Source organism: Sander lucioperca, chromosome 7 (assembly GCF_008315115.2).
Source record: "Sander lucioperca isolate FBNREF2018 chromosome 7, SLUC_FBN_1.2, whole genome shotgun sequence".
Lineage (NCBI taxonomy): Eukaryota > Metazoa > Chordata > Actinopteri > Perciformes > Percidae > Sander > Sander lucioperca.
Genome location: NC_050179.1, coordinates 12,211,097 through 12,228,497, shown reverse-complemented (window position 1 = coordinate 12,228,497; position 17,401 = coordinate 12,211,097). Strand labels below are relative to the sequence as shown.

Here is a 17,401-nt window from a genome sequence, read left to right as displayed (position 1 = left end):
ACAGTAAATATGGCAGTTTGCATTCCACACATATGCAAATATTAACAGCTTCTTGACTAAAAAGATTATTGATATCAGCTTGAACAACAAATCCTGTATACTTTACATTCTTACAGGCTACTTTCCAAAGCATGCATTGATGTTTAGCATGAATTCCCAGGCAGCCATTGGTTTCCATTCATCACTATAGACTGAAACTTGAAACTTGCTTGAGATAAGTGATCTATTACATACAGTGAACAATTTGGTGCATTTGCCCAGTTGACAGCAGTTACCGTTTTGAGAACTAGATCTGTTGGTGCACTCAAGGATGCTCCAACACCTGATATTTCAGAATTGGTTGCCAACCAAACTGACATTATTCTTTTTACAATATTCATTCTTCAGCATTTGAATTTATGAAAACATAGCTCATGAGTGGCCACAGAATGCTCAAAACGGCATTACCAGTTAATAACATGACTGTGTGCACTGATGGTTTTAAGTTTCTACTCGACAGAATAATGAAATTAACGAAAACCAATGGCTGCTTGAAATCAACATAAAAACCTATGGTATACTGTGCTGTAGGCTATGGTTTGCATGGGTGAAAACATGCAAAACTAGCAGTATCATCCTACAACAAAACACTATCTTTAAAAAGGGGATACCTGACATTGGAGGGCACAAGAAAAGTTTGTTTCAGCTTTGTTTTTTCATTTTGATTCATCCACTCTTTTTTTGTGAGGTTAGCTATATTCGGCCAAACCAGACAAAGTGTCATTTTATTTGCCATTGAGGTCCTGAAACTTGAATGCGTAGGGAGGGCTGTGATCCTTCAAGCTCAGCCAATAGCGGACAAGGAGAAGTCACACTGGAACAGGAGTCTCACACGGCTTGGCAGCCGTCCCAGTGCAGCCAGTGTGGAGACATCAATAACTCCAGTGCTTAACAGTGGAGGAAGGCATTGATTACAAGACAGAGAGAACAAATGTCATTGGCTTGGTGAATTCTACAACCTCTGCGCTGGAGGTGAAACTGAGTGGGAGGAGACAGTTAGTAGAAGATCACTGTGCAGACCGCCTTGCTGTTAAATTTGAATGTATGCCGGCCTGGAAAGGAAAATAGGTCTGTCTTTTTCCTGACTTATTTCTTGACTAATAGCTGTTTCATGATATTTTGTTATTCTCACAGAAAACCAAGAATCATCTGAACTATATTGTCTTAACATAGCACAATAGGGCTGGGGAACACAACCTCTTATTTAGTGTCCTCACTACATAAAATGCCTTGCCCTTCCCCTTCCTATATCTGATCCTTTAGTTATGCGTGTCCTGCTAGGTGTGTTGTTTAGCTCGAGGGTCAAACGCCCATATATTAAGATGCTCGCCACAAAACACGACTGCGCATCCCAGTATTATCTGTGGACTTGGCACCTCTGACCAACCGCAACAAGGACGCTAATCAGTCATGACAGACACAAAGTGTTTAGTGCATCAAAATCACATTTCCCAGACAATCCCAGCGTAGGCCAGGAGCCATTATGTGCGAGCCCAGTGGAGTGGCTGGTTGCCATCCTAGGGATGGAGTGGAGGCTTCACATCTGAACACCCTGCTCTCTTCAACAATGCAGACAAGGACAGCCAGTAGCATGCTAAAGGCTGGGATCTTTTCAGAGGCATGCATGTGATATTAGCAAACGCCACAAAAAAGAAAAAAGGTTAACAAAGAGCATGCATGGCTGTGGGGAACATCTCACACTCATACAGAGTAAGAGCTTAGGCTTATCATGAAGAACAAAAGGGGCAAAAAGCATCTACACTAGCTAATGTTACTAAATGCTGGTCTGTTTTTGTTTTACATGGTTACAGCCACGTCTTAAGGCTGTTGTTACACTAATATGCTTGATTATATTATTATGCAAAAGACTAAAATAAACCTGGTTATAGTTTTAACTTTCTAACTATCATAGTAATTATACTGTTACTACACAAAAAGAGCAACTTAAACTGGTAATCCTAATTCAATGCATTGGTCAAAGATATTATACCTTCTTAGGAATATGTAGTATGTGTTAATATTAATTTGTGTTTTAGAGAGTACTTTAGTACTTTAAAACCTTATTTGTGTATTTAAAGAGGTCTATTTCCTCCTTGTGTGTAATTATTGCCAACATCACTGTAAGTCATCATGCAGTGATCAATATATATATATATATACATACATAATAGGGTACTGTGATCTCTCGTTTCTCGATGAAGTAACTCCTCTCATTTGCCATACCCTTTTCAGTTACAATAAGGTATAACCGTATAACACCTTCCATTCAGAGATACTCCCCAGTAACTTGGAAATACATAAAAGAACACGTTTTTTCTTGGCAAAACTCAGTGATTCCATAGATCTGGAGTTTAAATGAATCTCACTTGTAATCTATTCTAGCCTCAGCTTTCTGCAGCCTACCGTGAGAAAGGTACTCAAATACCACTGAAGTCCAATACTGCTGAACTCAACAGAAAGTAAAACTAAATCATATCTTTTTACTCTGAATACTAACACCAGAGCACATAAAGGAGGTTCCAATGCTGACATAGGATACATCAGGAGGGAATAATGTTAACCTCCAGGGCTGTAGCTGGGGGCTGTGTTAACTGTCAGTCGAAAGTGAGACTGTTCATAATAATATGTATATGACAAGACTTTAATCAGTGTTTAGTGAATCTGTTTTTTTTAAATTCAGGACATATAACTGTCTCATGATTGTGTTTAAATTAAGTTATATTATTTGTATTTTACTTCATACTTTTTGTTATTTGGTTAAACAGACTCTTACACAGGTCTAAGAAGTTTGAGATGACTGACATCTGCACCCAACTTTTCTCTGTATTGTATTTGCAGATAATAGTGTTTTTTTTCAGTTGTGGCTGAGTGGTCTTTACTTCAAATTCCCCACAATGGCTGTAAAACTGTAGCTAGCATGACCTACAACACAGCTACTCAACCTTCAGCACTCAGGTGTGACTATGTAGCAGCTGTACAAACTTTCCATGGATAAATAACTGCTAATAAAGTCAAACATTGACAACAGCTTATGGTCATTATAATACAATGCATTTCAGCACAGGACAACAATAACAACAACAACAACAACGACGATCAAACAGATTATAATATAGCTATTCTATCAAGGCCTGTCACGTTATATCTTAAATCACCTATTCTGAGCAATACATTCTCTGCTCCTGTCACTTCAGTGGATTTTAAAGTGCTGCCTCAGCATGAACTGGTGTTTTGCAGAGGGCATCGGTATCATTGTTATTCTGAGTGCTCACAGCCACGGTATTTCTGGCCAGCTGCCTACAACCCAGCCGCTCTGTCTTACCCAATAAGTTTGTACGGACACTTGGCTACTCCTCGGTGCACAGCAATTCACTGCCCTGATATCATCAGGAAAGCGGGACCAATGTGCCAAATCACTTAAATGGGCACCGTCCAGATTTCCCAGCAGCAGCAGCAGCCCTGACACAAGCTCCTGACACAATGGTACATTTGTAAGATCAGATCTTTTAGGCAATGTCTGCTCTTTCAAGGGTCCAAGGGGGAAATTACAGCAGTCCACAATTCCACTGCATCAATACAGAGTGAATGTGTTTTGTTAGTCTTTGGAGTCTTCTTTTTAACTGTTAATAGAGAAAATGCTTCAGCTGTTGTTTTATATCCATTTCACCTCAATTAACAGGCAGAGAAGGTGAAGCTTGAAACATTAAGATTTACTCTGCAGACATCCTAACAGCAGTATACAAGTAACCAACAATAACTATTTTGGACACACATAGTAAGTAAGTAAGACTTTAAAGGGTAAATATTCTAAGAAAAATGCCTTATTTATCCCGCGAGGGGAAATTCACAATTTGTGTTGTTAGTATAGTATAGTTGCACACACGTCAAACACAGGACTGAATTACAAACATGCTCAGAACCTATACATGCTGTCACACTAGTGGAGAAATGTCAGAGTGTGGGGCACTCCTCTGAGCAGTTGGGGGTTCAGTGCATGCTCAAGAGCACCTTCACCAAGAGGTGAACTGGCATCTCTCCAGCTACCAGTCCACATTCCGTACTTCAGTTCGTACAGGGACTTAAACCGGCGACCCTCCGGTTTCTAACCCAGCTTCCCTACGGACTGAGCTACTGCCACCCCATATATTTTTCTTATTGCCAAAAAACCCTATGAAAAGGCTAACACCAACAATGTGTTATGCCAGTTCTCAATACTTTCCTACTTCCTGACCCTATCTTTGGCACTCAAGTCCCAAGTCCATTAATTCCCACTGAAAAAGTAAATCTTAAAATACGGATCACAAATACATAGTTTCCTTTAAAAGAAAAAGGCAAGGTCATAAAACAGCTGGGCAGTGTTATTTTTGTGCTAGTGAGTATTTACTGTTAGACTCAAAATAAACTACAGGGGCCAGGTTCATCATGACGAGGAGCATGTCATCCTAAACCATAGTATGGCTCATTGATGTGTTTTTAATAGTTTTTGGATGCAACAATTGAGGTCTATGGAACAGACGAATAAGAATAAATTACAGTTTATCAGGTTTGGGCTACACAGACAATATTTGTTAGTAGGAACAATTAATTGTTGGTTTTGGTCTTTTTATGGAATTTGTTGATAATAAGAAAAAAAATAGAATATTGCCAGACTTATTCTTTAAACCATTTAATTTAGTAATTGAATGTATTATCTTAAAGTGCCCATATTATGAAAAAAATCACTTTTTTTGGGGTGTTATTTTGTGTCTCTGGTGCTTCCACATGCATACAAACTTGGAAAAAAAAAACATTAATGCTGTTTTGAGTGAGATACGGGTTTCTGAATGTAACCTGCCTTCAGTCTCCGGGTGAGCTGTTCAAAATCTGCAGGGTTTTCTATGTCACTAGCCGAAACGCCGGGCTAACCACAGTTAGCCCACTCCTTCTCAATGGCAAAACACTGCTACAACACACACGAGTTCACCATAATCTACAAAATAACTACTTACATGTCCCTGTTCTGCAGGTATTCCACGCAAAGTTGGAAGTGCACCCTCGTTTAGAAGAAGTATCTCGGCTAATCCTGCCTTGTACTGACTGAAGCTGGAGAAACAGATAGCTAGCTGATGTGATCCTTATCTAGCTACTGCGCATGTGCGACTCCCACCAAAGATGGAACAGAAGTGAGATGTCTCACTCTGTAGCTAAAACAGAGACCTGAACACACAGGGTGACAAGAGGAGCTGCAGCAATGTGCAGTACAACAAAAATATGGTGTTTTTTGAAAATTAAACCATGTAAACCTATTCTGGTACAACCTCAAAATACAATTATGAACCTGAATATGAGCATAATATGGGCACTTTAAAGAAGGATCTGTTTCTATGTTTTGAAAAGGAATATTTTATATTTTATTAAATCACTAAATTATACTTAATAAATTGATGTTTTTAGAAAAGTCCACTGCATTATACACACACTATAACATCACATTATACCCTTTATATTGAACTATTTACTGGAAATGTAGTGCATAGTATCAAGAGCCTCTTATTAGACTGGAAACATAAACATAGACATAGTTGCTTACAGTAACAGTGACCTGCTATTCAGCTGACTTTATTCTAGTGTTTGGAGAGAGGGCTTCATTATGGAGAGAAATTAAGAGCAGCGGGGCACTCACATGACACTGAAGTTTGTTACAGTAAATGTTAGCTGACCCGTTTTAAAGCCAGTGGGCTCCTCGGGGTGTGTGGTGTTCGCTTTGTGTATGAATAAGAATTTTGCTTCATACTGGCCAAACAGGAAGAGCACTACCTAATCAGTGTTTCTGTATCTTTTGTGTTAAATATTATGCTTTTAAAGCTGTGTAATTTCCTCTTAGCACTCTTTTTTTAATGTAAACTTAAGACTTACACAGAAAGATGTAAAATTGTTTTATGTGAAATATGTGAGATAAATCCCTTTGAATTTGTTGTATTTAAGGATCTAATAATTTCCCCATTCCACCTCCCACTGTTTCCACGGCAGAGATGCCACAGGGCTAAGAGAGAGGGAGAGAGAGTGTGCACGGGCGAGAGAAGGGGGATTTAAAGCAGCATCAAGTCAAGAGAGCAGGGGTGAAAATAACTCCAAAGACCTTTCTCTGCATGGGAGTTTCCCATCTGTCACTTCACAGAGAGTCACTGGCATTCAGCAGCATTAAATCATGTACTACTAACCAGTCAACACATTCGCTATATTATCCGGTTACAGATGTTTTGCACCAACATCCTTCAAATGGATTCAACCATCAACTGCACTAATCTGCTGGTCTGAGGCCCGGACAGAGATCTCTGCTGGTTAGAAGCAGCATCCTGTGCCTTTAACCAGAAGATGCAGCTGACTGAACCCATTTTGCATTTACCCTTCACTCCACTCTACTCCACTCCACCTCCTTCCACTCCACTCCATTCCCCTTGCTTCCTCTTTTCCATTCTCTTAGCCCCAACTCTGGCTGTAATCAGAATGCAGGAGCTGTCTGGAGGACCACACATAGAGTAATTATTAATAAGAGAAGATGACAAGTGAACATCCCTCCTGAATGCTAAGAGATGCCAGCGGAGACTGGATATGGTCGGTTGCTCTCTCATCTGAGATGAGGCCAGGCTCCGCTTTCCTGCTGATCCCTGTCATTCGCAGGAGCGGCATGAGAATATGCAGGTCCCATTCTGCTAATCATATCCTACCACTCTGAGATTCCCTTTGCATAAGACTGCGTGTTCATAAATAGAGATTTAAGATTTCACACTCTCTCAGACATGGTTTTAAACAAGGCACTGGCGGGTGTTATACTTACTGGGGGTTGCTCATGTTGAGGTCTTGTTGCTGCAAAAAGACGTCCACACTAAATGAACCCAAGTGTGAAATGTGATTTCACCACTGCAAAGACCTGGCTTCTACCACACCTACAGAAAATATAAAATAATAGTGTCATTACTACAGAAAAAGGAACTCATGAAGCAAATCATGGGCAAACTCCATCTGCTGAGGAAGGTAATGAGATCGTTGTGAACTTTTTTTTCCAATTCCAAGGTCAAAAATGAACATTTCAATCATGAAATATCTATATACAGTTGAGTAGTTTAATACAAATGCATGCAAAACTATCAATAAAGTAATGAGTGCTTATGCTTTTCCTGAAGGCGCCCTGTCCTAACTTCAGCTTTAGCTGTGTTCTGTTCAACTATTTTCCTGGGGAGCACTAAACTGTAATGGATTTGAAATATCCTACAATATATGCTCCGCTCTGTGAATCAGGGGCTGAGGAACATCACACTTCTTGCATAGCAAGTACAGCAGGATGCTAGCTCTTTGTGCCATGGGATAGAGAGCCATTGATGACGAAGTCCGTTCAGTGAAAGCCCACTCCAGCTGCTTTGCAGGGAACAGACATGACATGAGCAGACAGGGAAGTCACAAACACATAACCAATGCTTTAACATTAACGCCCATTATTACAAAAAACAAGCCCAGTTCTCAGTGTTGCAAAGTAAAAGTAACACTGAAATCAGCTGTCAACAAGAGATGAATTACAACTGCAATGATTATATATTTGCATTGCTGTTCACACCTTTGTTATTTACACAATATTTCATGATTCGGAGCAGTGTGTGTGACACGTAGAGGCACAGCGAAAACCTTCAGACATGAAGAGGTGAGGAGTCAGCATTCACAGCCGCAGCAGACCACAGCAGAGTAATGTTGTGAAGCACAGCAGCATTAAATGCTACTCAGGATAAATCAGTCCAGGTCATTCAAGAGCTGAAAGTGACACTGTTTCACTGCAGCTTCCAAAATAAATCGTGGTCTTTAGCAATAATGATAAAAAAAATTGATCTGGCTATCAGATGAGCAGAAAATCACACAGCCAAACACTCAGCAATGTGCTTCACTTTCTGTAAGAAATCCCTGTAGAGGTGACTAGACAAACAAGTAGGATCAAAGATTGTTTCTGGATGTAATACACTGCAGAGGAAAATTTCTGGACTTGAGTAAATCACAATATCAGAGATATTGAATCTCACAATCAGCATCTTGAGCTGCCACTTATTACTATAAGTAGGCTACAGTCTACAGTGAGTGCTTCACTCTGAGTGAGTGGCTGTCCACAAAGGCTGCACTTTCTACTATTATTTCATTCCACGAAACAAACACTGTGGGCCATCTCTGTCCAGGCTTTCTGCATTTCACCTAATCAAGATGCATTTGCAATCATTTCCCACCAAGTCGTAGCTACATAAACAGTTATGGTGCTAGTAATATTTCCCGCTGTACTTAGAGGCCACAACAACATTCTTGTTCAAACCAACACGAATGCATCAACTACTCGGCGCGCTTAAATCAACACGGACTCCAAAAGACACACTAACCTCTTATGTTTTCTACATTGTGTGAAATGTGGTCGTGACTCCTTTGCCCTCGCAGTGATGATGGTAATATGTCCCTTCTCGGCGGTTATGATGATGATGATAATCAGTGGGAGGGAAGCTCGGATCTTGCTGTATATAGGCTGCGATTCCCCTTAAATTTGCGTTGACCAAGCACCCGTATCGCCTCTCAGAAGACAGCGCACGACGAAAACACCTACTCCGGTCTGAAAGCAGCATCCTTCAGCGAAGACGACGAGGAGCTGTCACTGAATCAGGAAGATAACGAAAGCTCGGAGGGAGGCATAATGTGCTTGCAGGGCTTCCCCCACAATCACACCAGGGACTCCATGTGCCCGATAATAATAAGAAGAATAGGTTCACGACAGGGAGCTGTCCAGGTGCTGAACACAGGATTCCAGCGGCTACAGATGTTTGACGAGCAGCGCCGTCAACGCAGAGGAAACCGGACTAGATTTACACACAAACAGTAAAATCAAATAAAGCATAGATGTAGTCTATATTCCTATTAAGCCATGAAAACCTGCAGACGTCCCTGTTTCAATGCCACTCTGGAAGCGTCGACGTAGAAAAACGCTCGCTTCACTTCACCTCTTCAGCTTCAGAGTTCCTCGCGATAACAACCCACCCGCACGAAAAGAAAAAACACTAATAACACTTACAGTGACCTCAAGTGTTTTTGTGGTGTGTTAATGATGATTAAGTCTGCTGTATTTAATGTCACTTACCAGAGCACAGAATCACTTTGATATTCACCTCGATGAGATATTTGAATTGAATCCTAAAAATGTAGCACAGAATTAGGCCCCGGAAACACCAAACAAAGGGTAAGTGAAAAATAATGGCAACATGATCTGTGTTGTCATTAGTATAAAAGCAAATATGCCACCATTTTCTAATAAAGAACAATTTATAAAAGGGTTTATAAGTTGTAACTTGTGTGCGTTATATATCATTTACACTCATGAAAAGGCAGAAGCTTTTGGGTTGCCAGGATACAAACAAATCCATTTGACTGGTGTTTATCCTTTCTTTTTGGTAGCAATGCTGTTAGAACAGTCAGTAATCCATCAATAAATGCTCATTAGGTTTTCACCTATTAATAAACTGTCAAGTTTGCAGTTATATTTGTTAAAACTTTAGTGCATAACTTATTGATATTAATAAACGTCCGTTACATTCAAGCCATTGCCAAATGAGTTGCTACAAAGCTAATTAAGACTATCAGCTCCACACAACTCTCTTTGTATTTCTCAGTATGACTATGTTCAGAAGAGTGTGTCGTCCAGTGACTTTCCCTGCAGAAACTCCATATCCATCATGTTTTTTTGAATCCTCCGTGTCCTCCAAGTGATTTTTTTTCACAACCTGGCAAGCCCATAAGTTGTTCTTATTGAGTGCTTATAACTGATCTATGCAACATTAGTAAATAAATGTATCACTATGTATATAGCCATTAGTTACAAAAGAAACTTTATAAAAAGGTGCCCAATTAGAACCAACTTATTAGCCAAATTAAATATAGGCTAACCATTGTAGGCCTACACCTTGGTAGCCTATAATCACATGCTTTAAACTGATCAAACACTAAAGAGAATCATCAAACTCTACAACAAAATTTAGCATTTCCACAATGTTGCTTGATTGAGGTCTGTATAACCTGCAAAAAGCCTTGCTCTGATTGCAAGATCTCTAGAAAACAACACAACTTCTTAATAAGAAAGCAGCAGTCAGTGTACATTTAATCAAGTACTGTACTTATTCTCAGGTACTTGCACTTTATTTGAGTATGTTTTATGCTACTTTATACTTTTCACTTCACTACATTTAGCTATGGTTACTAGTTGCTTTTTAAATTAAGATTTTACGTACAAACCATATGATCAGATTATTAAATATGATACATTGTTACAGATTAAACTACCAAAAGTATATAAAGCAATGACAACATTAAAGTTAATGTATTACATATGAATACATCAATTAAAATGATCCAATAACAGCATAACACTTAGAGCAGACACTTGGCATTATGAGTCTTTTACTTTTAGTACATTTTGTTGCCAATACTTCTGCCTATACTTTTACTTATTTCTAATGCAGGACTTTTACTTCCATCCATCCATCTTCGTCCCCTTATCCGGTCTCGGGTCGCGGGGGTAGCAGCTCCAGCAGGGGACCCCAAACTTCCCTTTCCCGAGCCACATTAACCAGCTCCGACTGGGGGATCCCAAGGCGTTCCCAGGCCAGGTTAGAGATATAATCCCTCCACCTAGTCCTGGGTCTTCCCCGAGGCCTTCTCCCAGCTGGACGTGCCTGGAACACCTCCCTAGGGAGGCGCCCAGGGGGCATCCTTACCAGATGCCCGAACCACCTCAACTGGCTCCTTTCGACGTGAAGGAGCAGCGGCTCTACTCCGAGCTCCTCACGGATGACTGAGCTTCTCACCCTATCTCTAAGGGAGACACCCGCCTCCCTCCTGAGGAAACCCATTTCGGCCGCTTGTACCCTGGATCTCGTTCTTTCGGTCATGACCCAACCTTCATGACCATAGGTGAGGGTAGGAACGAAAACTGACCGGTAGATCGAGAGCTTTGCCTTCTGGCTCAGCTCTCTTTTCGTCACAACGGTGCGATAAATTGAATGTAATACCGCACCCGCTGCGCCGATTCTCCGACCAATCTCCCGCTCCATTGTACCCTCACTCGCGAACAAGACTCCAAGGTACTTGAACTCCTTCACTTGGGGTAAGGACTCATTCCCTACCTGGAGAAGGCACTCCATCGGTTTCCTGCTGAGAACCATGGCCTCCGATTTAGAGGTGCTGATCCTCATCCCAGCCGCTTCACACTCGGCTGCGAACCGATCCAGTGAGTGCTGAAGGTCACAGGCCGATGATGCCATCAGGACCACATCATCTGCAAAAAGAAGCGATGAGATCCCCAGCCCACCGAAATGCAACCCCTCTCCACTCCGACTACGCCTCGATATCCTGTCCATAAATACTACAAACAGGATTGGTGACAAAGCGCAGCCCTGGCGGAGGCCAACTCTCACCTGAAACGAGTCCGACTTACTGCCGAGAACCCGGACACAGCTCTCGCTTTGGTTGTACAGAGATTGGATGGCCCTAAGAAGGGACCCCCTCACCCCATACTCCCGCAGCACCTCCCACAGTATCTCCCGGGGGACCCGGTCATAGGCCTTCTCCAGATCCACAAAGCACATGTAGACCGGTTGGGCATACTCCCAGGCTCCCTCCAGGATCCTTGCGAGAGTAAAGATCTGGTCCATTGTTCCACGACCAGGACGGAATCCGCATTGTTCCTCTTCAACCTGAGGTTCGACTATCGACCGAACCCTCCTTTCCAGCACCTTGGAGAAGACTTTACCAGGGAGGCTGAGAAGTGTGATACCCCTATAATTGGCACACACCCTCTGGTCCCCCTTTTTGAAAAGGGGAACCACCACCCCGGTCTGCCACTCCTTAGGCACCGTCCCAGACTTCCACGCAATGTTGAAGAGGCGTGTCAACCAAGACAACCCCTCCACACCCAGAGCTTTAAGCATTTCTGGACGGATCTCATCAATCCCTGGGGCTTTGCCACTGTGGAGTTGTTTAACTACCTCAGCAACTTCCACCAGGGAAATTGACGACAATCCCCCATCATCCTCCAGCTCTGCCTCTACCATAGAGGGCGTATTAGTCGGATTTAGGAGTTCCTCAAAGTGCTCCTTCCACCGCCCTATTACCTCCTCAGTTGAGGTCAACAGCGTCCCATCCTTACTGTACACAGCTTGGATGGTTCCCCGCTTCCCCCTCCTGAGGTGGCGAACGGTTTTCCAGAAGCACCTTGGTGCCGACCGAAAGTCCTTCTCCATGTCTTCTCCGAACTTTTCCCACACCCACTGCTTTGCCTCTTTCACGGCAGAGGCTGCAGCCCTTCAGGCCCTTCGGTACCTTGCCACTGCCTCCGGAGTCCTCTGGGATAACATATCCCGGAAAGACTCCTTCTTCAGTCGGATGGCTTCCCTGACCACCGGTGTCCACCACGGTGTTCGTGGGTTACCGCCCCTTGAGGCACCTAAGACCCTAAGACCACAGCTCCTCGCCGCAGCTTCAGCAATGGAAACTTTGAACATTGTCCACTCGGGTTCAATGCCCCCAGCCTCCACAGGCATGCACGAAAAGCTCCACCGGAGGTGTGAGTTGAAAGTCTGTCGGACAGGGGCCTCCTCCAGACGTTCCCAATTTACCCGCACTACCCGTTTGGGCTTACCAGGTCTGTCCAGAGTCTTCCCCCACCCTCTGACCCAACTCACCACCAGATGGTGATCGGTTGACAGCTCTGCCCCTCTCTTCACCCGAGTGTCCAAAACATACGGCCTCAGATCAGATGAAACGATTATAAAATCGATCATTGACCTTTGGCCTAGGGTGCTCTGGTACCAAGTACACTTATGAGCATCCCTATGTTCGAACATAGTGTTCGTTATAGACAATCCATGACTAGCACAGAAGTCCAACAACAAACAACCACTCTGGTTTAGATCAGGGAGGCCGTTCCTCCCAATCACGCCTCTCCATGTGTCTCCATCATTGCCCACGTGCGCGTTGAAGTCCCCCAGCAGAACTATGGAGTCCCCCACTGGAGCCCCATATAGGACTCCACTCAAGGTCTCCAAGAAGGCCGAATACTCCGAACTCTTGTTTGGTGCATATGCACAAACAACAGTCAGAGTTTTCCCCCCCACAACCCGCAGGCGTAGGGAGGCGACCCTCTCGTCCACCGGGGTAAACTCCAACGTAGCGGCGCTCAGCCGGGGGCTTGTGAGTATCCCCACACCTGCCCGGCGCCTCACACCCTGGGCAACTCCGGAGAAGAAAAGAGTCCAACCCCTATCCAGGAGTATGGTTCCAGAACCGAGACTGTGCGTAGAGGTAAGCCCCACCAGATCTAACCGGTAGCACTCCACCTCCCGCCCCAGTTCCGGCTCCTTCCCCCACAGAGAGGTGACATTCCACGTCCCCAGAGCCAGCGTCTGCTGCCCGGGTCTGGTCCGTCGAGGCCCCTGACCTTCACTGCCACCCATGTGGCAGCGCACCCGACCCCAGCGGTTCCTCCCACAGGTGGTGGGCCCATGGGATGGAGAGATGGATGCCACGTAGCTTTTTCGGGCTGTGCCCGGCCGGGCTCCGTGGCAAACCCGACAACCAGACGCTCGCTGACGAGCCCTCCATCTGGGCCTGGCTCCAGATGGGGGCCCCGGGCTTCCTCCGGGCAGGGTCACTCCATCTCTTCCTCGGTCACTCATAGGGTTTTTGGACTTTTACTTATAATTGAGTATTCTTATACTGTGGCATTGCTGCTTTTACTTAGGTAAATCATGTGAATACTTCTAGCACCACCAAAATGCAGTGAACAATAGAAAGTGATCGGTTGATGAGTCAACTAATGGTTCTGAGCATTCAACAGTAAATATGTCTGAAGGAAGTAGTGCGATGTTACCTTAGACCAGAGATCTTCCACAGGGGGTCCGGGACCCCTAGGGGGTCCTCAGAGTTACTGCAGGAGGGCCACCAAATTATTGTTATTTCTTAATTTTTTTTAAAGATTTTTCAAAAATTTAAATGTCTTAATATACAACTAAAATAACTATTTGTCCCAGAGGGGCAATTCAAAATTCATTACCTTAAATCCAACATATTATTAGCAAATATAAATCAGCCTATTTGTAAAAAACACAAAAAAACATTGATGATAAGCTTACTGGTCTAAAGGTAAGGAGTAATTAAGGTAGCCACCCACAGATGCAGTTCATCCTAAGGATTCACTGTGCCACATGTATATTTATCATTAAAACATGATTTATAAAATGATGCCAACAATTAATATTTTAATAGTTTAGTATTCTATGCACTAAAAAGGTGTGTATAAACGCTTTAGGCCGCCCTACACATTATTGTAGGTCCAGTTTATTATGCAACTTAGTTTTAATATATGTGGCACTCATAAGTTTATGAACCCATGCTAAAGTTGACTAAAAAGAGGAATAAAAAATCATCTTTTGGAAATTGATCTTAATGCCTTAATTAAAAAATCCAACCTTTAAGGACACCCATTTTCTTTGTGAATGAATAATGTATCATAAATAAATAAATGTTCTTCCTTAAAATACAGGGGGCATAAGTATACACACCCCTATGTTAAATTCCCATAGAGGCAGGCAGATTTTTATTTTTAAAGGCCAGTTATTTCATGGATCCAGGATACTATGCATCCTGATAAAGTTCCCTTGGCCTTTGGAATTAAAATAGCCCCACATCATCACATACCCTTCACCATACCTAGAGATTGGCATGGGGTACATTCCATAAGATCATCTCTCAATGCAAATCAAACCAGCTATTATGTTTAACTGAAATAAAAACCATGCCAATCTCTAGGTATGGTGAAGGGTATGTGATGATGTGGGGCTATTTTAATTCCAAAGGACAAGGGAAATTTATCAGGATGCATAGTATCCTGGATCCATGAAATAACTGGCCTTTAAAAATAAAAATCTGCCTGCCTCTATGGGAATTTAACATAGGGGTGAACTTACTTAGGCCCCCTGTATTTTAAGGGAGAACATTTATTTATTTACGATACATTATTCATTCACAAAGAAAATTGGTGACCTTAAAGGTTGGAGTTTTACTATTTTTTTTAATTAAGGCATTAAGATCAATTTCCAAAAGATGATTTTTTTATTCCTCTTTTAGTCAACTTTAGCATGGGTTCATAAACGTATGAGTGCCACTGTATGTAGTAGGGGGTCCCTGCTCCGTCTCTCTTTCAGTAAAGGGGTCCTTGGCTTAAAAAACGTTGAAGACCCCTGCCTTAGACTACAAAATGTTCCCACGATTCCATTCATGCCTTCTTTGCATACCAATCATTCCGTTGTTTCTTACCAAACCCAGACATGCTGAGCTCATGCACAACAGGTGGTTTCCTCACTGCCCTTATCCTCTGCCTGATCTCATGATGCAACTCCAAGAACAAAAACAAAATGTAATGTACTTACTCTGTCTCCGTCTTAATCTGATAGTCTCACACTGATGTCAACATTGTCAAAATACTTTCATAAGACTTTTTAGACTTCTTACAGCTCTGTATGTATTGCTTACATGCCATTAAATGACACCATTTATGACACCCTAACAAATTACCTACAATCAGTAGGTAGTAGCCTGACGTTTAGCTTGCCAATTACAATGTGGACAAACAGCAATCACAACATTTTTTCGGGACAAAGGAGGAACACACCCACATAACAGCGTCTTCAGAGGTCCAACAAAAAGCAGTTGGGAGCTATTGTAAAGCGTCACTATGATCCACCTGAGGAACCTGCACTAACTACCAAAAGCTGGGAGTTTTCACAAGCTGGTAAGGATGGCTTTTTAAATTAATTTCATTCAGGGTGTTCCTCTCAAAGCACAATATCAGTTCATGACACCTTTCAAATATAAAAAAAAACTGTTTATATATGCAGCTATGTTTCCATTATTGGTATCTGGAACTTCTGGTTATGTCACACTATCCTTAGTGGTGCGATTACTTCCTTTTCAGAGACAAAAATGTTTCTTGTGTTCTCAGGAAACAGCGAGACTAGTTGAAATGATGGCAGGTAATGATAAAATCTAAAGCAGAACAACAAATGGCTTTAAAAAGTGACTATTCAGCCCTTTTAGAGCCAAATCTTTCCTGAAATGTTATTATGTCTGTGTAGATCATGGAAACCTTTGCAATGGGCAGGAAGCCACCTACTGCATGAATGGAGGGACATGCTATAATATACCTTCCATGAACACACTCTCCTGTGTGTAAGTTGAATGGAAAAAAACCCTTAATTTTCAATTGTCTTTGATATAATAAGTCTATAGGAATCTTTAACTTTTATGTTGGAATATCTGTTGATGTCACATCATGACAGTATTGTTGAAAAATGTCCTCTGTGCTGACAGACTGTCTACATTTTTGTACGTCCTATCTTAAATCAGGTGCAATGAAAATTACAAAGGCAGCCGATGTGAGCATTTCCAGCTCTTTAGCAGTTCCACCAATCCAGAGGAAGCAGGGTTAATTGCAGCCGTGATCATTTTTGTGCTCCTCATTTTAGTGGTGCTGGCAGTTGTTATCTACTACATACACAAGTAAGTACATTATGGATTTAGGTTTATCAAGCATTTTCAAGGCATCTAAAAAATAGCATTATGATGTGGAAGTGTTGTATGTGTTATACAGTCTTGTTATTATTGTACTTTGATTAGAATGAATTATTTTAAATCTAATAACCATTACTTGTGTCCACGCACAGGATGCTGAAAGACAAGCAACAGAGCAAACAGAACAATCAGCAACAGTATTGGAGAGTAAAACCCGGAGTATGATTTTTGTGTGATGTACATTTCTTCTACTTTTACACTAATCTTAAACTGATTATCATCATCTCATGAGATTTCGAGTCCATGCTGTTTGCTACAGAAAGGTGTAATTAAAACACACACACACACCTTTTTTTAACACTGCTATGAAGTCGGTACTGGTGTTACTCGTGTTAAATCGCATTTCAATCAATGTGCTTTGCCTGAAATGTATTTACAAAACATAGTTGGACTATGTAAAAATATTTTGTGAAATATTCTTCTAAATATTGATCTTGAAATAAGGAATTATGAAATAACCCCTTGTACCAATCAATGTGTTCAATATGCTATTAGTAAATATGTTGTTATTGTTTAAATATATGATCCTTACTAAATGATTTGACTTTGTGATTTCTGGTGGGACACTGCGCGTTTACACGCACACATGTATTTATGAGGGTCCTGATGGACTAGTCATTCTCCATCCTCTAACCCTAACCATCAGCAGTTCAATCCTCACCTCAAACTATAGCCTTCTTAACCT

General features: G+C 42.0%; 2 protein-coding genes across 2 annotated transcripts in view; one reads left to right on the top strand and one right to left on the bottom strand.

The window, feature by feature from the left end:
- Positions 1 to 9,066, bottom strand: part of tmem266 (transmembrane protein 266) — a 29,092-nt gene extending 20,026 nt beyond the window's left edge. The window contains exons 1-2 of the mRNA XM_031282808.2: positions 8,430 to 9,066; positions 6,857 to 6,965 (exon numbers count right to left, since the gene is read on the bottom strand). Of these exons, the coding sequence (XP_031138668.1) occupies positions 6,857 to 6,870 (14 nt within the window). The 5' untranslated portion in view covers positions 6,871 to 6,965; positions 8,430 to 9,066. The remainder of the gene's footprint in view (positions 1 to 6,856; positions 6,966 to 8,429) is intronic.
- Positions 9,067 to 15,728: 6,662 nt separating this feature from the next.
- On the top strand, positions 15,729 to 17,252 carry LOC116038694 (pro-neuregulin-4, membrane-bound isoform). Its single transcript, XM_031283277.2, has 5 exons — positions 15,729 to 15,877; positions 16,088 to 16,118; positions 16,221 to 16,314; positions 16,492 to 16,644; positions 16,809 to 17,252. The coding sequence occupies exons 2-5, from the start codon at positions 16,109 to 16,111 to the stop codon at positions 16,879 to 16,881; spliced, it is 330 nt and encodes a 109-aa protein (XP_031139137.1). The 5' UTR covers positions 15,729 to 15,877; positions 16,088 to 16,108; the 3' UTR covers positions 16,882 to 17,252.
- Positions 17,253 to 17,401: the final 149 nt, after the last annotated feature.